We start from the raw sequence: 22,525 nt of genomic DNA, 5'->3' as shown, positions 1-22,525 counted from the left end.
GAGGGGGGAGTGGGGGGGGGGAAACTCCGTGGGGGCAAGAGAGTGGCATGAGGGTCAATTAAATAAGAATGTATGAAGAAAAGGAGACCTGTGACTTTGTAGAAGGGAGATGTCTCAGTGAGTTGGAGCATTTGCCCCAAGCCTGATATATCTTTAACCCACTGAGCCATCTCACCAGACCAAAGAATTTAAAGTATTTATTTTATAAATATGTTTGAAGATTTAAAAGGATGGAATTAATAAATTATATCATAAAAATGCCAATAAAAGAATGAAAATCATAAAAACAGACTACTTGGGAGCGAGCTACTAAGGAACTGTAAGACCAGGAGGCAGCAGAGTGAGTGAAGACACCTTCAGAGAAAGAGAGAAAGAGAGAGACTCTGAGGGGACCAAGAGCATGGCCAAGTGTGGAGGAGATGGCCAGTGCCACCGAAGAAGTCTCTCTGAGCTCAGAGACAGATGCAGGGAGAACAAAAGAAAAGTGAAGGGCCTGATGCCATAGGCAGGGCCTCTCCTAAGTCCCTGGAATATTTACACAAGCAAATGTCACTATGCACATGAAGCAGAATGCAGAGGGGCTGGGGGCCCCTATGATCTTTATAAGAGTTGTGACTCAGCACAGCACAGTTTCAGCGACTCTGTAAGTGGCTTTAATGCAGAGTAAATGCTCCAGTTGTCCCTTTGTCATATTTTCTAAATGAAAAGTGTAACTGTTAACTATTGAGGAAATCTCAACAGGGAACACTGTTGCAGGGAAAAGGTTCAACTGTAGCTGATCAACTGTAGCTGAACCGACAGCTACAACTGTAGTGTCTGATGCATTCCCAGATGACAGACAGGATGGTATACTTTTGATAAGCACTCTTCCATGGAAGAGAGGGAACAAAGATGGTCCTCTAGCATCAAGATGTTCTACAACAGCCCCACCCAAGAGACACCTGAGCTTCAGTGGAACAACAATGAACTGCAGAAGCAGAACAGTATGGGTCTCTGCTGCTGAGGTTTCGTCTGCCGCTATGGACTGTAATGCTAAATACTGGCCAAGGTCACCCTCAGGGAGGAGAGAGTCCTTATGTACATAAAGTGATGCTATGTGACTATTCTCCTTAATTTAAAACTATTGGTTGAATAAAGATGCTGACAGAAAAGAGGTAGGTGGGGTTTCGATTCCTGAGCTTGGGGGTCTGAGGAAAGAAAAGGTGGAAATAGGAGAAGACATCATGGGGTAGGTGAGTCATGAACACTTGGCCATGAGGGCTGAATACTTAGAGTTAAGAGCTGCCCAGATGGAACATGGCAAGTTATTATTGATAGGGAAGGAAATGCTAATGCCTTAGAGGGTAGATACCTGCCCAGCTCTAGTGCTTTAAAGGTTTATTATAAATATAAAGGTTTTGTGTCTTTTATCTGGGAACTGAATTATCAAAGGTGGGGTAGAACCTCCCCAATTGAGATTAAATAATTAATACAACATGCTGTTCCAGACAAACATTTCAGTGATTTGGATGAAGGCAGAACAGCCTCTGGGTAGATGGGAAATAATAATTGCACAGGTCATAAATGAAGCAGTCCCAGGCCTGCACCCGGCTGTGCAAGGTGGTAGTGTGTCCATCAGTGGTGTGTGTAAATGCATCAGCAGCTTGGCCTTGCCATGTTTGCTGTAGGCACACATGCAAAATTGCTGCCAGAAAGGACAACATGCTTTGGGTTCCACTCGTGGAAAGAGAGCCTAGAATAAGGAAATGCTCTCACCTGTGTTACCCTGCTGAGAGCAGGCCAAGCCCCACTCTAAGTTACTGAGCAAAACACTGACTGTCCTAGGAGACTCCATTTACAGTTTTGGACTCCCATTTTGAGGGAGAAGGATGGCATCAGGCCTTGGGTAAGCCCAGAAATTCTACCATCCATCAGTCACCTCCTATCCAGAAGAGACTGACAGATGACTTATTTCCATGATTAGAAAAAGGGTCATCCTATAAATTTACTAGGGAGTATAAGGGTGGTCCGAATACTAAGGTCTAATTCCCTAATTGGTTCTTGGCTTGTCAATAAAAAAGGCCAGGGGCCAACTGCTGGATGTAAGGTACAGGTGGGACTTCTGGATCCCAAGAGGAAAAGGCACTTGGGGTTTGGGGGTTGGGAGATGGGCAAAGGCAGAGGGGCTTTTAGGCCAGGTTTTGGAAAGAGAAGGACACAGCAATTATGTAAGATCTTGGGGCAGCCAGGGCCTGTAGCTCTGCTGCAAGCGGGTTGCCAGACATGTTTGGCAGGGGCTGACTGGAACATGCCACTGAGTTTGGGGTGGTTTGGTAAAGGCACACATTTCCAGGAGAAGGTATCTGCGCCCAGCGATTGTGCCATGAAAGGCAATCTGTAAAGTGACAAATTGAGTGTGTGTCCTTCATCTGTGGATTCGAGAGGCTTGGGTGAGGCTGGTAACTCCACCCCTCCCAGAGCAATGTCTTGGGAGTGGGCTGGCAGAGTAGTCGACTCCTGGAGTAAAGGCAGGAAGGAAAGAGAAGCCGGGTCAGTCCTGCTGGCGCTGACCCAGCTAAGCATGTGGAACAAAGGGAGCCGGGAGTAGGCTGGTAGTGCAGCAGCTCCCAGGCAAAGGTGGTGGCATGTCTTTAAAACTACATGCAACAAGAGAGAAATGAAATTGTAGGGGCACATGGGCATATTAAACCTCTCTTGGGAAGACCAGGCCCAAGAATTTATTGGAGTCAGCAGACTGAGGAAAAAGTATAATAACATGGCCCCAATACCAATGGATGGTCCAATCCCAGGTACGTGCATCAAGGACTGCGGGTTCCCAGATTCGACTGCTCCCCATTGTTAATGCAGCATACTCCCCAGTGCCTGCCCACCTACGTGCCCATCTGGACCCTGACCTGATGTGGCCTTTTCCTTTGCAGTCACACTCTGGGCTCTGCTCTCAAACCTGGCTCCAGCAGCTCCCGCTCAGCACTGGGCTAGTTTGTATCTATCTAGACTTCCTCAGCACACTGCCACAGCCTCCTCACTCTGTGGAAGCATCTTTAATTCATATTCATTCTGTAACACATGCACACAAATACATATACATGTACATAATACACCTTTACAGACACTGTGTGCTGTGTGATTTGAGAGTTAATTAATAATTAAATTGTAATTAAGACTGGCCAGGCTACCAAGGTAGATGGATTTAATAATAAAGCCATCATTGAACAATTAAACCTTGCATTTGATATTCAGTAAATGCTGACACCATGTAAAGACACAATGTTTGCATGTTTGTATGTTCAGGACATGCCCACTATTAGGAAGACAGCTCTTAGGGCTTCCCAAGAAGGAATAGGAGAGATGGGAGGCTTATTCCACGCATGGCACTTCCAAGAACTCCACACATTCTGTTCCCAATTGTAATTGGGAGAAGCATTAAAACCAAACCTAACCAAACCAAGAAATCATGTAAAGGTTCTAGAAACAGACCTAGTGAAGAATGGCAAATGAAAACCAATTATGTGAAGAAAAAGGAAATCTATGAATTCATGTCCATAGCAAGGGTCTGGTGTGTGAACCAAGACTCTTCCTCCTAACATCTCAGCCCAGCAGAGTGGACAACATCCGGGCCCAAGAGTGGCAATGTCTGCCTCTTGGAGCTCCCAGCCTGCTCTGGATGAGGCAGTATTTGACTTACCTCATCCTTACACATGTACTGCACCACCTCTCCAAGCCTGCCCTGGAGGCACAGCCTGCTAGGAGCCCATTTCCAAAAGTAAAAAAGCACCCCCTATAAACCTGTAAGTGTGCAGGGCCATCTGGGCCCATGGACTTATAAAGAACATAACAGAAAGCTGGAGCCAATAATGTATCAAGCACACTAGGCCAACAAAGGGTATGACATCCTCACCTGGACTGTTAGATACCTAGATGGCAGTGCCCTAGTAATGCCCAAAAGGACAGTTTGGGCTCAGCCCAGGCTCAGCCCAGGCTAGACCCTCACCAGGTAAACTGGACTGCTATGGGATAAACTAAAGTTTGCACTCAGCATTCCTCAGAAACCTTGCAAAATAGGTTTTTGTTTCCCTGGAAAACTTCCTTCCCTTATCCACCCCTACATGTGTGTATGGGGCATCCAGTTACTCATTACTTAAAACAAACCTATAACAGACCAAAGACCCCAGGCTAGTGCGTGCCCTGGCTCTTCTGGCTAGCAACCTCTCCGCCCCCTACTCTAACTCACAGGCTGTTCCAGCTCACAGGCTCCCTCCCATCACCTGTTTCTTTAAAACTGGCAAAGCTCTCCCTGCCTTTTGATATCCTCTCTGCCTGCTCCCCTCTGCTCGAGATGACAGTTTGATTTTCCCCAAATAAACCTTCCTTTCTATCCACTGAGCAGCCTAGTTTGATGGTTACACTTGCTTACAGACCCCACATCTAACACTGCAATAGTGGTGTACCCTTTGCCTGGCATTTGACCACCCAGTGTGTAAGGTAAGGAATTAGACCAACAAGGCAGAGAACTCCCAACTACCCCTGGGGCCTCAGCTTAGCTCTTCTTCCACTGCCTGCTCTGCAATCCTTCAGCTGCAGCTCTCCAGCTGAGTTAACATAGAACCCCAGTGGGACTCTTCGGATCTATATGGCTCTCTGCCTCTACTCCCATCAAAGCCTCTTGGCTTCTTTAATTCTGTTGTAGCCATTCTGTAAGGCACACATATGCATGATTATGTGATGGTGCATATACGACCTGACAGTTAATATTAATAATGAAGATGGAAAACTAAAAATCTGGGTTTACCAACAGCTAGCTAAAAAGAGAAATCAACTACTTAGCAAATGAAATGTAGCTTGTGAACTTAATGCTATCTGATACATTCTGACACCGTAGAAAGACACAAGTGTGTCTGACTGTGTTTCTGGGCTAACAAGTCACTCCATTAACAGTGGAGGAAAATTAGCTTTACTAAATTATTCCAACCCATCATCAAAACATAATGAAATAATAATGAGTCCTGGGGGCAGATGGGCAAGTACACTGTTCTCAAATGTTCAGATTCCATTAAAAACCACAAGGTGTACACACATTGGAAAGCATTAACCAAAGAAATGGCTGTGAGCCATATACAAAGGAGCCACACCCCAGACTTCTCATGGATTGCAAAGCAGTTTTGAAACATGTGCTCACAAAGTGAGGGGAGCAGGAGATAAGAAAACACAGGAGGGTGTGATGCCACAGCCAGAGGAGAAGGCCAACAAAGAAACAAATACTCAGGAAGCTAGATGAAAATTTGGGAGTTAACACTGGAATAGAAATAGAGAAATCATTAGAATGTATCTAAAGAAAACCTGAACAGTCAAAAGAATTAGTGAACATGAAGAGGTCAGTTCAGGAACTTTGGAAAATTCCACCAGACCTCTCCCCTCCTGGAAGAGAAAGGTCATGTAGCACTTAGGCACCCCTCCCCTCTGGAAGGGAGAGACTTAATTACAGTCCTTAGACCTTAGGGGAGGGGAGGACTGACCATTGGCCACCTGAGATGGGGAAGGCCCAGAGTATGTAGACACATTCTGCAGAGTGGACTGACCTTTGGACATCTACAGACAAGGGAAGTCCTTGCCACTTCATTCCCTAAAGACCAATCAGTTTAAAAGTCACACTGTCTGCCAATCACATTGTACCTAATGGCTGCAGCTCTGAAAACTGTATAAAAACTTGCTGAATGGGCTGTGCAGGGTCATTCTCTCTCCTTTGTGTGTAGGGCGACCCCAGCATGTTGGAACAATAAAATCCTCTTGCTTTTGCATTGATTCCCCACTGCATTGTTCACTCAGGGGTTCTCTGGTAAGTTAAGGCTCCCCAGAATCTTACAAATACAGATGAGCAGAAAACTGTGAGTTTAAGAGCTGGAGCTGGACATACGCTCCCTCCATGTAGTTAAAGCACCTGCTGCTCTTCCAAAGGACCCGCATTAGGATCAGATGCCTTCTTCTGGCCTCTATGGATATCATGTGCACAGGCACATATCATATCCACCCTCTGTTCCCCATGTTTACAAAAACAAAATAAATCTTATTTTAAAAGACAACACAAGATGAAAAACACAGAAAGAAGGCTAGGAAGCAGTTCTAGAGAGATGTATGGTCCCAGTGGCACAGCACAGCTAATGAGAACCTATAGCAGAAGAAGGGAGAGAAAACAAAAACATTTGAACAATTATGCCTCAGAATTTCCAAGTTCACTGAAAAGTAGTCATGTTCACATTCAGTCAGCTCAACGGACTCTGAGTAGGATATGAATGAGTGATAAAACAGAGTCACAAATGAGAAAGGTAAAAGAAGGGTAGAAATCATGAGTCACATCTAGAGGGTAAATGGGAAGAGCCCTAAGATTAGCAGCAGCAACAATGGTGGCCTGGAGTCACCGAGGCAACATTCAAAACCTTCAAGAAAAACCTGGCAGCTGAAAAACATCCTACATCCAGCAAAGCTGTCTTCTTAAAGTGGATGCGAAACAAGGGCTTCCCTAGATAAACCAAAACCTCAGAGGACTGAAGAGATGGCAGGGTTGTCTCCCAGGCATGATCACTGGAGTCGATCCTGGAACCCATGATGGAAGGAGAGAACCAACTCCTGGAGGTTAGTCGTTCTCTGATCTCTAAATGGTCTATACGGTATTGAGGCACTAAGGCCCACACCTGCCTACCTCTCTGACAAGAGTGACTAAGGGGGCTCTTCAGAATGAAAATGATTTTAGCAATTTCAAATGCACACAGATAAACAAGGAGAACCAGAAAAGGTAAGTGTATAATTGTAAAGTGCTATATAAATGCCTATTTTCACATTTTCTCATAACCAATTCTAAAGAGTAACTGTATGATAATATGCATGCAATGCAAATAGTACTATCAGACTGACAAATCAGACCTATACAACTGGAATTAGCTGGTTCAAATCAGAAACTGAAACAGAAAAGCAAAGATACACACAGTAAACCCAAGAACACCACAAAGCATGCTCCCTTAAAAAACTTTAAAACTAAGAGAAAACAAAAAGCCCTAAACACACTGAGAAATCAATAAAGGTGTAATTAGCCAGGCAGTGGTGGCACACGCCTTTAATCCCAGCACTTGGGAGGCAGAGGCAAGTGGATTTCTGAGTTCGAGGCCAGCCTGGTCTACAGAGTGAATTCCAGGACAGCCAGGACTACACAGAGAAACCCTGTCTTGAAAAACCAAAAAAAAGAAGAAAAGAAGAAAAATAAAGGTGTAATTGAAGGGTATATACAGGGAACAGCTGAGCTGGCAGTGGGTAAGCGGTGTCTGGAGAGCAGAGGTTCCAATGGAAGGGAATCAGGATAAAAAAGCCATCATCAGAAAGCTACAGAAAGCATAAATAGAGACAGGTGTCATTATCTCCATAAAAAGCCATCTGGTCATCTGCTCCCTCCCCCTGCTTCCACTGAGTTGGGCCCATCGGTCAAGAGGCACCAATAACTTTAAGCCCAGAAGCAAGAGAGCCAGGCTGGAGGGTGAACTGCGTGAGCCAGAGAGTGAGCCAGCAGGCTGTATCAGCAGACAAGGCACAGGAGTCAGGGTCAGGTGAAGCAGGACTGCAAGAAGAGCCTGGAAGAGGCTGGACTCAGGGTGCAGGGAGAAGAGGAGAGGCCAGCAGCTGTGCCTCACCTAGCAAGTACAGTGTGCACTCTTCTCAGTGGCACATGGGACATTCTCTAAAACTGATCACCAGTCACAACGGACAGGAATTAGGAAAGAGGATAGAAAGTTAACTATTTTTCTAGTTTTAATTCTGTCATGGACTTTTTGATTTTGATGATGGATAAGTACATAAAATATACTCGATACTGAAAGTATAGATGTAACATTAAGCTGAACAGCCACTGCTCAGAACGGCCAGGCCAATGATGCAGAATTCCACTGAGTTGCATAGACTTTGTGTCTGCTTTGGTGTGATGTTTTCATTTGCAAGTTTTAAATAAAATATAAAATCTATAAAAATAAAGAGCGGTCACATTAATGCTGCATTAATGTTGCAGCCAGACACAACAAGCAAAAATGCTATAGGATCTGAGGCCAAGAGATGCCAGAACTAGGAGCCAACCATTTCTCTAGACATTTGCAATCAATTGCCAATTATCTTGTAGAAAACTGAGAGCATTAACATATAACTTAGTGGGGACTGGTGAGATGGCTCAGCAGGTAAGAGCACTGACTGCTCTTCCAAAGGTCATGAGTTCAAATCCCAGTAACCCACATGGTGTCTCACAACCACCCATAATGAAATCTGACACCCTCTTCTGTGTACTCATTTATAATAATAAATAAATCTTAAAAAAAAACAAAAACAAAATATATAACTCAGTAATCCGCTGTATGACCTGGAAACATGTTCACAGAGGAAGCTGCAGAGACGTCGTCTACGTGGCTTTCTGTATGACTACAAAAACCTATAAGCAGCTAAGAAGCCATTTGAAGGTGAGTGGATAAAGCTACCACAGTACCTACAAAAGTGTTATTTAATGATGAGAGATTAAGCCATGAAATGACACTGAGACGCCTTCGATGCTGACCACTGGGTGAGAGATGCAAACTTACTAACTACACAGCATCCCAGAGAGGCAAATCAGGGCGGCAGCAGAGAGGCCAGTAACTGCCAGGTGTGTGTGGGAGGAAGCGTTATAAACAGGTGATGCATAAGAATTTGAGGCTCCATGGAACTACCCTGTATGACCCTCAGTAGACACAGCTCGTTACACACAGAATTCATAACTCAAAGCATCAAGCCTAAAGTGAACCACAAACCTCAGTTAATGATAATGTCCCACCAGTGGCTCAGCAACTGTAGTAACTACTGTAAGATATTCCTTCCAAGCTGGCCCAACAGTTACACTGGTACCAGCTCCATCTTTGGAACTACTGAGAATGCCTGTCCTTCCTTCTAATTCAGTGTCCTCCAGATGTCTGATGCCAACTAGACAACGGTTTCCAGGTTTCCATGTCGGCATAGCAACTGGTTGCAGTCTTCACCTGAGCCTGTCAAACACCTCATCTGCTCTTTGTTTCCTTAACTGCTGTGGAACCACCAACCACCAATTCTTGGGGCTAGCCAGTTTCCCGATGCTACAGAAGCGGTAGCTTGTTCTGGATTTTTTTTTCTTATAAAGAAATAAAAAAATATGAAATAAAAAAAAAAAACCCAAAAAAACCATGAACAGGTTTCATCATCTACATTCCTGACTTGAGTGGGAAGACAAACTGAGTTAACACTTCTTATCACCAGAACACCAGGAGAGGAAACATGAGCTACAAATTCTTCCAATATCCTTCGCTGTTAGAGAAAGTGGGAAGCAAGGTCTTAGAGGTCTGGTTCTGGGCTGAGCAGAATCCACAGCCCAGTTATCATGGAGAGCAAGACCTACCCAGTTCACCAGGTCTGGCCCTGCCACAATGGGTACCTAACCAAGGCTTGATGAGAATTCGCTGAATGGAGTTACAACTCTTGGGCTGTGGCTCTCCTCACCCCTAGCCAGGCTTCGAGGCAGAGGTTATTCTGAGAAAGCATTAGCTGCCATCTGCTGTGGATGGTTCAGGGGCATCATTACCTGAAGGAGTACAGTCAAAGCAGCGAACCTGAGCCTCATCTTCTGCAGATACACAATCAGGAAATACTGGCCCACTCCAGGAAAGGCTCAGGTAAGACAGCCAGCTTTGTAAGGACATGCCCTTTGGGGGGGCCTGTGCATCCAACTGTCAAAAAACCCTAGTGGGTGTGTTGATGAAATTTGCAGGCAATGAAAGATGTTCCACAGTGCTATGATCTCTGAAATCTTAATTCTCTAAGGTCCTTTGTTCCACCTTGACTGCTATGAAAATCTCCAGTTTGAACCTCTTCTAGAAGTTCCCTGTAAACTGACTACTGTGTGAGCTTCCAGATTTGCCAGGTTCTGATCCATAAGTAAATAGCGAGGAGATCCCAGAGATGCATGTGTATCTCCCAGCTCTGTCACTGAAGGTATTAGTGGGAGGCAATTAAGCAGAAATTTTACACACACAACTAGTTATACAGAAAGTGTATGCTATATGTATACATATGTGTGTGTGTGTGTGTGTGTATATATATATATATATATATATATATATATATATATATACACACATAAATGCTTGTTTGATGACACTTTAGAACCCAAAATGCGAATTACTCACGGGAAGACACAGGTGGTGTCATGTGCTGTACACTGACCTCCTGAAAAGTGACGACTGTATAAGATGTGTAGCCCAGGAAGCCAGCAGAGCCCTACAGAGAGCATCGCTCCTTCCTCCTTGTGAGGGAACCGCCTCTTGGCAGGTCTAACAGGGGAGTCAAGGGAACTGACTCTTGGCAGGTCTAACCGGGGAGTCAATGGATCTGTCCTTTAATTACGGAACTTAAGAGACTTTGCAGCAGGTAGACGCAGCTGCTTCCTTCCTGTTTCTTACACATGTCACTTTGGCAGCCACTGTTTGCCAGACATGATGGCCATTTTCATCTAACAGAGGTTCTTTGGGAGAGGGACTATAGTCAAAGACAAACAAGGATGCATGCAAATGAACACACACATGCATACACACATGCACACATACATGCCTCCACACACGCCCACACATGCCTGCACACATACATGTCTATACACGCACACACACACATATGCACGCACACACACATGCATACACACACATGCCCCCCCCACACATACATACATGTCTATACACACGCGCGCACACACACACAGACACACAAAGTTTCATACTGCTCCTCATATAGCCTTCCCTTAGTATACTGCAGATTATTCTGGAGACAGAAGCCTAGGCCAGCAAGGATGTTTTGTTGTTCTTTCTCTGGTTGTCAGGGTCACAGACTTCCTTCCCCGCTCATTTTTATGTACAGCTCAATCACACCCTGATGGATCTCTTTCACAGACCTCTCATTTATTTGACAACAATTTTGACAACAATCAAGTGCCTACTTGGTTCTTAGCCATGTAGAACAAACATAAATCGTAAATAAAATGTACCCTCAGGAGGCGTACAGTCTAATGAGTGATATACTTAACAGGCAAGTTCGGGTGCTATGAGCTCAAAAGACAAAAACTGAGCCTTGGGGGACACTAGAGAGTTGTTAGGAGATGGGGAGGGAAAGATGCTAAGGTCTGAGTGTACCTCGCCTTTTAAGATTTCACTGTACAGCCTCAGGTTAGGGCATTTCTCTACCTAGACAACCCCGCTGTTCTGTTAACTGGCCTCACTGCCTTTCAGCTGACCATGGGTGGAAATTCCTATCCTCCACTAAGAAGCGGCTGCCACAGACTGGGCTCCCTGTGATCTGGATCCCCATGGAGCCCCCCTAGACTTTCTTGTGCTTTTGTATTTAAGACATGTACAACCTGCTCCCATTCCCTGCACTGAGCCCTGCTTACTCAGGTCTTCCTGGGACACACCCCCCCTTATTATTTGAGGCCAGATCAAGCACTCCTTCCTCTGGGAAGCCTTTCCTGCCTATGCTGGGACAGGCACCTACATTACACATGTAATGTGACAAAAAGATGTGCTGGTACATCTAGGCTTCAGCTCAGGGATGGTGACTGGCTCTAAGTAAGAGTTCACATTTCAGGAGTGGCCAGTTAGCATGAATTCCCAATGGCAGCTTCCAAAAGAGTCTTAATTGCTAAAAATTAGTGGCTTGTTAATCAGAATGGTAAATACTGGAAATAGACTCTCACTGATAAAATAAAATCTATCTAAGATGTAAGCTAAGGAAGAAGACTTGAGAAGTTGTACCCACTCTTGCATGGGGAAGGAATAAGTGTACACTTCACCACTTTTATCAAAATAAATCAATAAAAGGAAAAAAAAGAATGATGCCAAGGGCCATGTGCATCTAGTCATGGCTGGGGAAGTTTCTTTTTTCTTATTTTGAGACAAGGTCTCACTATGCATCCCTGACGTCTGAAACTCATAATATAGACCAGGTTAGACTTGAACTCATAAAGACCCACCTGCCTCTGCCTCTTGAGTACTGGGATTAAAGATGCTACTGAAACCTTGGCCACAAGTTTCTTTAGATGAAGTGGATTAGGAGAGCAGCACACCCCTGCTTCTGAGGTGGTACCCCTTTTATGATGGTAGTCAGACGTCTGAATTTCAGAGCTGAGGTATTGCAAAGTCTGAGAATAGGTTGCATTAATTGACTTCTAAGTCAGCGTCTATTTAATAAATTCTTAGCTATGTGGCAGCTAACAACATGAAGCAAGGCTGTAGAGGAGCCATTAAACATTCCTCAAAGTGTCTCATAGTACTTATAATCACAAAGAACATAAGGGTGCACCAGACTGATAGGCCATTTGAAAACAAGTTCCCCTCTCAGCGCTAGCAGAGCATTCTATACATCTTACCCAGCATCAGCAAGCTGTACAGCAATAGTGAGATCACCTGGCTAGTGCTGAGGTCTTTTCTAAAGATTTATTTATTTATTTAATGTATATGAGTACACTATAACTGTCTTCAGACATACTAAAAGAGGGCATTGGATCCCATTACAGATGGTTGTGAGCCACCATGTGGTTGCTGGGAATTGAACTTAGGACCTCTGGAAGAGCAGTCAGTGCTCTTAACCTCTAAGCTATCTCTCCAGCCCTAGTGCTGAGATTCTTGAGAAGAAAGACTGCATTCTCATCTCTAGTCTAAGTCTTAGCTCTGCATCTAGCATAAAGAAATACTTGATGACTGACTAATAATATGTAAGCAACCTGCTCAACTGAAAAGGCCCATGTTAAATAGCAGTGCTCACCATAGCCTAAGTACTTACTATGTGTCAAATACCTTACTTTTCAAACCTAAACAGTAGTTCATTTAGTGTTTAGGGCAATTCTAAGATCATTACTATCTTACATGGGAAGGCCGCCCTTTCAGTGTCTTTGAGTTTAAGCCTGGTCTTACATTAATCCTATGTTTTAAATCTTCCTGTTGGAAGTATGTTGCATGGCTACCATTCAAGAGCTTCTACAAACCAATCTTCTTCTGTATTTTAATTCCTTCATGTTTATTAAATGAGGCTAATAAGACTCAGGCCCTACTATGACTGGTTGATGACTGTTCTCAAAGATTCATGTAGGTCATGATAGCTGTGTTAGGAGTTGCTATGGAAGTTTGAGAAGAGGTCTAACGGGAGCTTCGTGAGAGCCCTGGTTTCATCCTCTCTCTGCTTTCTGCTCATGCTACGAGCACCTGTTTCAAATGTGTCCCTGTTTCAATGAGTCACTTTCTCTTACAGCTCACACCCATGAAGCTGCCAGGATGCCAAACTGTCAGATGACTCTCCTTTCTCGGTAGGTAACATCTCACTGTAGTGACGTGACGCCGACTAACTGCTCGTGGTACTGGGGTGACTCTGAGAACTCATACTCTACCCCTTGGTCTTGCCTGCCATGGTGCTTTGATAGAGCACGGAGCTACTTCTGCGTAACATGTTTCAGGACTTTTCAGATGTTGTATCTTGTTTCTATCCCTTTTCCATTTGAAAATGTCAGAGTTTGCAGGCAGAGAAAAAGGACTGGAGTGTGTCACACAGCTTTGAAGCTAAAACTGGCAGTTAGTAAACAGAGCAGCAAGATGTCATTTTTATTTCATGAATAGTTTGCTGACTTCAGTGCTAGCTAAAATTTTTTAAAGTGTGTGTGTGTGTCTGTGTTTGGGGGGGTGGTGTGCAAACCAAAATAAAACACCTCGACTATCAGAGAGTGAACAGTGGCAAAGAAGGCTGCAGTAGGCCAGGCTACCCACGACTCTCAGCCAACAGCTGCAGCAAGACAGGGAAGGGGTTGCTGTGGGTCTCTTCATGTCCCCTGAGCATGGCCCGAATCTAAGACTCACAGCACATCAGTGCCTCAGAGTCTACAGGCAGGAATGGTGGCACAGAATACAGACCTAGTCCTGCATCTCCTGACAATCCTTTATGTGGCATGTGCTGAAAAGCTGTATCTCTATCCAGTTTATTTTGGGCACGGCTATCTGAAGAGAAACATGCCACTAAGAAAACCAGACAGCTTTCCCTCAGAAGACTGTCTCATCTGCTGCTGCCTTTGGTAGACTGTGGATGCTGACTCCACAATGCTTAGAGACTTAGTTGCCAGGAGACTGCTGGGCCTGAAATCCCACATGTGCTCTAGAAAGAGGCAAGGAATCCTAGCAACATACCAAAGCATCCAATGAGAAGAGGCCTGAGAATATCAACATTAGTAAACACTGTGGAGAGGAGACTGACCAGAGGAGGCTGTGCGGGAGGAGGTAGGTCTGTGGACCACTTGATTGTAACTCACCTTCCTGGCAGGAGGATCCCCCTTGGACTGATGATACGAGGGAGACATTTTTACCTGGAAAAAGGGGAAACAAAAAAGATCTAACAACCTTTTAGATATAAACTTTATTTGACCCACATTCCAAAAAAATCCAACTAAATGAGTATAGCCAAGCTTAAAACAATAGCAACAAAACAAAACCAAAGCCAAAACAAAATGATATGGCAAGAATTGCCCATGTGGACATGAACACTGGGGGGTAAGCAATCAGTTTCTAGCTGGATTCAAGGCCTGTTCTGCAGCAGGAAACACAGGTCTGGTTCTATAATTCTGACTAAGAAGCCATGGCCTCAGAGCGCACAGGCTCCGGTGGAGAACCCCTACTATGATTTCCTAGGTGGACATACCATCAAACTTCCCTCTACATTGCTATCTCCTTACCCACACATTAGTATAGCCCACAGGCCACATCACAGAAGTTTCTTTGTGTGGTGGATGACAGTTGGCATAGAAACTCATCACTGCCAGTGAAACAGCTATAGCACTACCCACCCAAGGCTGAAGGACCATTTCAGAGCAGACAGAAAAATGACAGAAGTCAGAGGCCAGGGAGACTCAGAGCGAAACTGTCTCCTGGACCCAAAGGACTACTGTACTCATGATCTCACGGCTCCTTGCACAAGACCAAGCCAGTCCACATCCCTACATGGACTGGGCAGAGCCCCCTCCCTGCCTAACGAGAAGCTACCAATAGCTGATAGCTTCAGGAGGAGGAAGCGCCAGGTTTTTTTTGTAAGGATGTGGTAAGTTGACCACATTCCAGTGGCTGGTTCCACAACCAGGAGTCTATGGGTGGCATAAATTGGACTTGGTAGGTTATTTTTAAAGAGGAGATAAAGGTGGGAGGGAGTGAAGAGGAGGGGTGGTAAGAATTAGGGGTGGGGATGAGTATGATGAAAATACATCATGCGCGTATATGAATTTCTCAGAGAGTAAAAATATCACATTGAGTACGAACAAGAACCAGCACAGACCTTGCTGGTAAGAAGCTGCCAAAGCGCTGGCTGGGAACCAAGCAGGAAACACGGCTGACACTGAGTAAAGGAAGGCTGTTTATAAGTTAATTAGGTTGAATCAGGAAACTAATTCAAACTGCAACCAAAATGAACTAGAAATGGTCAAATGGCATAAAGAAAACAAGAAACAAAACTGAAATATGAAATAAGACACGACAAGGAACTGAATTAAAGGCATAAGTTATCAGAATGTGACTGTAACATCTCCCAGGAGAGAGTGGCTATCTATTGGCTTGCTCTGCGATGAACACTTGAAGTTAGGCTCCTAAAGCAATACAACAGGAACACATGCAAGCTCTACACTGTAACTTCTGAGACGTGTAGGCGGGAAACTATGGCTCAGAGTCTCATGTTGAGGTATGGAAGTTATAGCCTAATTTTTCACAGCACACAGAATAAGAGTACTGTATCTAAGCAACTCAAAAGTTTCCCAGTGAGCATCAGCCTCCCTGAAGATTTTGAAAGCTGCATGCTAGTTTCCAGAGCCTTCCTTAAGTACAGTGACCATGCTGAAGAGATAGCAAGGAACTAGACTGAAGGTAAGTTCCCTATCTGTGGAGTGCTTAGGAATTTTAAAGAAATATAAGCAGTAGATTTAAAACTGAGCAGTTGGGCTGGTGAGATGGCTCAGCAAGTAAGAGCACCGACTGTTCTTCCAAAGGTCCTGAGTTCAAATCCCAACAACCACCTATAATGAGATCTGACGCCCTCTTCTGGTACGCCTGAAGACAGTGTGCTTATTTAAAATAATAAATAAATCTTTGGGCCGGAGCTAGCAGGGACTGAGCAAGCGGGGTCTACCGAAGGGAGCATAGGTCCTAAAGTCAATTCCCAAGAACAAGATGAAGGCTCACAACTACCTGTACAGCTACAGTGTGTACTCAAATGCATAAAATAAATAAATCTTAAAAAATAAAATAAAATAAAAGTGAGCAGTTCTTGGCCATGTCCCTTAATGGCTGCAATACTTGGGAAACTGGGCCCTGTATCTCACCTGGGCAGCACAGTACAGCTAGCCCTGGTTGCAGGGAGGTTGCCAGGGAGCTGGCCCAAGGGCATGAGAGCTGGGGAAGCCAGCTCAGATACCTTTTAGGGCCAGATCCAGGGCTTTGAATGGACACACCCTAACACTCATTCCATTGATGAACTGCTGGTGTGCATGAAGGGGCCAGTCCTACAAATGCAAAACTACAGATCTCTATGACACAGGGCAACAACAGGACATCTGAGAAGTGTCCCAGTGAGGTTCCAGTATTGATAAAGTAGCAGAGGCCTTGTGCCAGACTAATGAGTCATTGCAATGAACATCTGCAAGCAGAGAAGTGTGGACAAAAGGTATACTGTGGGATACACTGTGACACACTACAGCTTCCACAACAAGATCTGTTTTTCTTTGTTACAGGGGAGGCTGCAAGGGTGGAAGGAAGATACAAGGGGAAGGGCAGATGAGTGGGACTGGGGTATATGATGAGAAATTCACAAAGAACCAATAAAAAGTTTGTTTTTTTGTTTTGTTTTTGTTTTTGTTTTTTAAGAGAGCAGTTTTACTTTACCCAGACATGTGGGATGTATCTACAATTATGTCTTAATGCTTACATATTTGTACTTTTTTTTTGTCAACTTGACACAAGTGAGACATATCTGGGAAGTGGGAATCTCATATGAGAAAATGTCTCCATAAGACTAGCCTGTAGGCAAGTCTGTCAGGCATTCCTTGATTAATAATTGATGTGAGAAGGCCCAGATTATTGTGGGTGGCGCCACCCCTGGTCTGGTGGCCCTAGGTTGTATAAGAAAGCAGGTTGAGCATGTCATGAGGAGCAGGCCACGGAGCAGCATTCCTCCATGGCTGCATTTCTGCCCTGACTTCACTCAGTGCTGGAGTGTGACCTGGGAGCTCTGAAAGGAAATTAACCCTGTCTTCCCCAAGTCACTTCTGGTCATGGTGTTTTACCACAGCAACAGAAACAGTGACTAAGACAATCTCTTACTACTATGTAGATGACTAAAAGAAGAGAAATAATATATAACATTGTGAAATTTTCTGTGCCAAGTACCATAGGCTCATTTATGGGCATGATGTTACTTAACCTATACTACCTCTTCTAGTGTGGCTTCTGCTACACATTTTAGAGGTAAGAAAACTACATATAGCTTTGAGGAAGAGTATGCTCTCTGAAGTATTGACCAAGCAGATTCAAGTTGCCTGTCTCTAGGACTGGGCTTTTAAATGTTACATTATCTAACACCTTGGCAGACAGAAAAACAGGAAGACTCACAGGAAAATGAGCCTCTTAAAGCATGTTGTTAAGTTTCTAGGAAGAGATGGAAAAAGGTCACTAAATGGCAGGAAAGAGCCCTTTCTGTACTGAGCCTGGCATTACCTATGATATCTGTCCTGAGGCTATTTGAATTCAGTGACAGATGAGTTTTCTTCAATTACCTTTTATGAGTACCCTAAAAGCTCCTAACACAGGATCATACCTGCTAAGGATTATGAGTACACTCCTGATTTCTAATGTAAGTACAGCCCTGCTGGCTTTATTCAGACTTTAATCCTTTGGCTGGCCTGTGCTGAGGGTTACTATTCTACAGTGTGTGAGCGGTCACTGAGATACATGCAATGTGCTCTGTGTTTGCTGATATTAAAAGGGTACTGGAATACAGTGGGGCATCTCACATCAGAAACACCAAAGAGGACAAATTATAGTTTTGTCAGTTTCTTCATGGTTTACGATGGAAATCCTTCCCTCTACAAACATCTGTGGTTTCTTTTTATTTCAGCAAGGACAATGGAAAAAACACAATGAATACTGTCTGTGTTGGATTTCTGTTTTGTTTGCTCTTTCTCTTCCCTTTTTATTTTTTCTGACAATTTCATATTTGTAGTTTTATCATATATTTCTCCTTTTATGGATCTGACATATACAAAAAACACTTAAACCTTTAAAAGATAAAATATTCTTTAAGTCTAGACCATTAAGTATTCAAAGTATATATGTGTGTATATATATATACATATATATATATATATATATATATATGTATATATATGAAAGACAGAATTGTTCTTGTGGTCCTCCCAGGTATAGCTGACAGGAGTGAGTTTACTTCACATTTCTCATTATTGCTTGCTCTTGCTATTCAATTAAATGCTTAAACTCTCCTTTATATGCCTGTATGGGAAACATTTTTGCCATATCCCTGTGACTGTACATAGCTTGAACCCATGAGAACCTTACTCAGGTGACCTTTCTTAACCCTCAGAGTATAAACTGTCTGACGCTCTGAATAAAGCTGGCTATTGCAGGAGACTTTAGTCTGTCTCATTTATCGGCTCATTTCTCCCAGGTCCTACCATCTTTAGAGTGGTGACATGATGTGAAGTTCAGAAACTTCAGAAAGTATGACTCAGATTAAAGGTAAAAATTGCTAGCTGTCCAGACTGTCAGGTTCAAAAAGTCTGCAAGAACAGGACTTGACTGTCCTTGGTGTGACATACTATGACATCAATACTCCGGAAACCACACCAGATGTACAGTGTAGCTTGTAAAAAGCAATCCATTTTTAACTTTTGCTATGTTCTTTTTCAAAAGGGAGAAATAGATTTTCAAAGGAAAGTAGATATTTAAGCTTAAAAAAAAAATGACCTCATAAAAGGATCCGCAGACGTTTTAAAGCAAGTCCGGAACTGGATGTGGTGCATGACTCACCAGAGAAGGCTGCTCTCCTGAGACTAAGTCTGGGAGCCTCTGATGTGCAACAGCAGAGGCCCAGAAGCCCCAGAAAAAAGGTCTTACTTTTGTTTTAAAAGGATCCCCTGGAAATGCCTCAGGCAATGCGGCTATAAATCCAGGTATACAGAGAGCAGATCTGGGGATGTGGATGACAGCTGAGTGATGGCCTTAATAACGCTGAACACGCTGAACCTCCGTGAGTGCTGTTAACAAAGCAATTCCTGACTCAGGCAATCCGAGGCTGAAGTGAAAGAGGAGGGTCATCACTGTTTTCTGTAAAAAGCCTTATCTTTTTCTGACTGTATTAGTAGGAATATATGCACTGGCAGCAATCTAGAACCCAGAGCAGATACAGGAAGCAGAAGCCACAGTCACCCACAGCAGTGACCACTTCAGTGAGCGCCTACACTCACACTCCTGTGATGTCCATACTGTTCATTAAACAATATTTTGCTACATTAATATTTTCTACAGTGTGGTATTTTTCAGCTACAAAGTTTATCCACTGTATAGAGGTACTATAACTAATTTAATCAGCTGTGGGCTACTGGGATATTTTGGTTCCTTTCAATTTTTCTAAGACAGGATTTCTTTGTGTAGCCCTGGCTGTCCTGGTACTCACTCTGTAGACCAGGCTGGCCTCAAACGCAGAGATATACCTACCTGCCTATCTCCCTCCTGTGTGCTGGGACTAAAGGCATGTGCCACCACCATCTGTCTCCTTTCAATTTTTTTAAATATTATAAACATTGTCATAAGCATCCATGTATGTGATACTTGGCACTTAAGCTTCATTACCTCTTAGACTTCTGTAGCTCCATGCCTCAAAGAGCACAAGCATATAGCAAAAATGGCTGTAAGATTTTCTACAAATTGGGCCCATAAACCTTTTCCTCAAAACCCACAATCTCTAAAACCAAAAGATTGCTATCCCAGTAACATAATACAAAATGAAACACCATGGTTTGGTGTCAAACCTCATCTTATAGCAAAATCCGACCTGAGACACAGCAAGAGATGAGTAACTTTATTAATCTCAAATGACCATTTGGTTAGGGGATGCTGCTGAGTTCACACTGGGACTGTGTAGCATACAATCTGTGCTAATGTTCTCATATTATCAGCCATATGCCTGACTTTCTCCTTTCTCTTGCCATGCTGTTCACTAATCGTTTCTTCCGTAAACGTCTATTCTGCTGGTGACTCCATCTTCAGTTTAATGCTGCCATTTTAATCTCCAGATACTCTGATACTTTCTAACTTTCCTACCTGTAGTCAATATATTCAATCTTGAGCATGTGGAATAAATTATGATAACTTTAAATGTCCTTATTAATTCTATCACCTGGACCATGTCTGGGTCAAAACTGTCAACAGATTTTGTGCTCTCTTTGCTTTTCAGAGAGCAGAGTTCTACCTTTGTTGGGTGTTATCTATCTTCTAGATTCTTAGTAGACCCCGTTCATTCTAGCAGCTGTAAGTAGCTCAGTCCCACTTTTCTGTTAAGCTTTGTTGGTGGGGTCAAAGCAGCAGTTAGTCAGAGTTCTCTCTGGGCATCTTAATGCTCTGTTGGTGATAGAGCTTTGCATATGCACTGCTGGGAACAGACCTTACTCCTGACTGTATGTCAGTCCGGGGCACTGTCCCATCCAATTCTTTCAGATGTTTGTTTTATTTTCTCTTAAACTTCAAGTAGTTTTCTCACCTCTCTCAGAGTTACTCCTGTCCCATGAGTGCCCTGCAAACCCCTACCACCTCAGCTTTCTCAGACTCTCTTGACTGAATCTGATGTTCTGCCTTGGGTCCACTTTTCTAACTAATGACTTAGCAAGTTTCTTTAAGTAGTTTATGGGTGATCTTTTATGCTCTTTGTCACTTTTTAAGGGTTCTCGGTGTTCAAATGTCAGATGTCTAATGTCTTATGAATGATTCTTTAATATATTTTGCTCATCATTTCTCCCCCCCCCAAAGAAGCCCCAAAGATATTCTATCTAGAAGTGGAAATCTCCAAGTTTCCCACAGAAAACCCAAAGAAACTTGAAACACAGTTGGCTAAAAGGACTTAAATCAGGACTATGAACTTTTACATATACGCATGCACATTAATGAGATACAACAGTGTCGGTTGCCTGACATCCACTCTGGCTGCCGTGACAAGCTGATACAGGCTGGGTGAGCTATAAGCAATAGAAGTTTATTTGGTTTATGGTTCTGAGAGTCTTCCCTCTATGCCTAACATATTGAAAGTGAAAGCATGCTAGCCCAGGACCCTTGCTTTCCTTAGAAAGCCTTCTCAATTCCAACAATAGAACTCCAATCTCATGACTTTATGTATCCCTAACTACCTCCATCATATGAACCTGGGAATTTAGCTTTTAACACATGAACTTGGAGAACACATTCAAATAATGTCACTTACAAATATGAATATATACATGGTCTAGTAAGATCTTCAATAGAAAAAGAACTTGCCAAGCAAGTGTGATGATGGGAATTCAGATCCCAGCTGGGTAGTCATGGAGGCTTGACTGTAATCTGAGCCAGATTACAGATGACAGAGATGGGTCTGGCTAGCCAGAGTAGATGAACTGTGAACTGCAACTCAGCACATGATGCTGCCTCAGTGAAAGGCAGCAGCTGAGGGAGACACCAGACAGGACCCCAACCCGTGGCCTCCACACAGGTGTACACATATCCTACAAATCAGTCCATACACATATGCAAATACACATAACACATGCAAACACACAATGCTTTTTTTTTTTTAAATGGGCACAAGTTTAGTATTTCTAAGAACCTGTTAGCTTAGGAAATTAAAGCAAAGGTTGTACTGCTACATCAGTGTACATTACTTTGAACACTGGTGAGTATTTTTACATTGTTGGGCAGTAGACTTTTTAAAGTCCTAACTTTATATTTTCATAAAAAATTTGGTTATGCACAATTGGTGAAAATTCTTTCTGCATTAATGTTATTCTTAGGTGTCTTAGGACACAAACCTTTGCTGACTGGTAGGAATGTTACTCCATTCATTATGACTGGATCTGGAAAAGAGGTGAAGACCAGATAGGTAATAGATATGGCTGTCTATCTACAGCCTAAAGTCTGGGTCATATCACCCACTTTGCTTTAAAACCATCAGTGTTTTCCTCACCTTGAGGATGAAACCAGGCATGCTCATCCCTGTTCCTTCCTTCCCAGTTTTCACATTTAGGTCTATGCCCTGCTTCTCCCATATCTCACTGTGTTCACCAGGTTAGTCCCAGACTCCAGCTATCTTCCTGCCTCAGCTTTCTAAACAGCTGGGTCTATAGGTACGTGGCACTGTGCCCAGCTCCATCCATCCATTCATCCACCCACCCGCCCACCCA

The 22,525-nt window shown here is 43.5% G+C and overlaps 1 protein-coding gene across 8 annotated transcripts in view; it reads right to left on the bottom strand.

Moving 5' to 3' along the window:
• Nucleotides 1–22,525, bottom strand: part of Vps8 (VPS8 subunit of CORVET complex) — a 220,950-nt gene that overhangs the window by 23,728 nt on the left and 174,697 nt on the right. For 7 of the 8 annotated variants that reach the window (XM_031363491.1, XM_031363497.1, XM_031363493.1 and 4 more), the window contains one exon: nt 14,363–14,416. The exons of the other annotated variant lie outside the window; for it this stretch is intronic. In XM_031363491.1, the coding sequence (XP_031219351.1) occupies nt 14,363–14,416 (54 nt within the window). The remainder of the gene's footprint in view (nt 1–14,362; nt 14,417–22,525) is intronic. 8 annotated transcript variants of the gene reach the window in all.

This window comes from Mastomys coucha, unplaced genomic scaffold (genome assembly GCF_008632895.1).
Source record: "Mastomys coucha isolate ucsf_1 unplaced genomic scaffold, UCSF_Mcou_1 pScaffold12, whole genome shotgun sequence".
NCBI classification, from domain to species: Eukaryota; Metazoa; Chordata; class Mammalia; order Rodentia; family Muridae; genus Mastomys; species Mastomys coucha.
The sequence above is the reverse complement of the archived record's forward strand: the minus strand, read 5'-3'. Positions and strand labels throughout refer to the sequence as shown.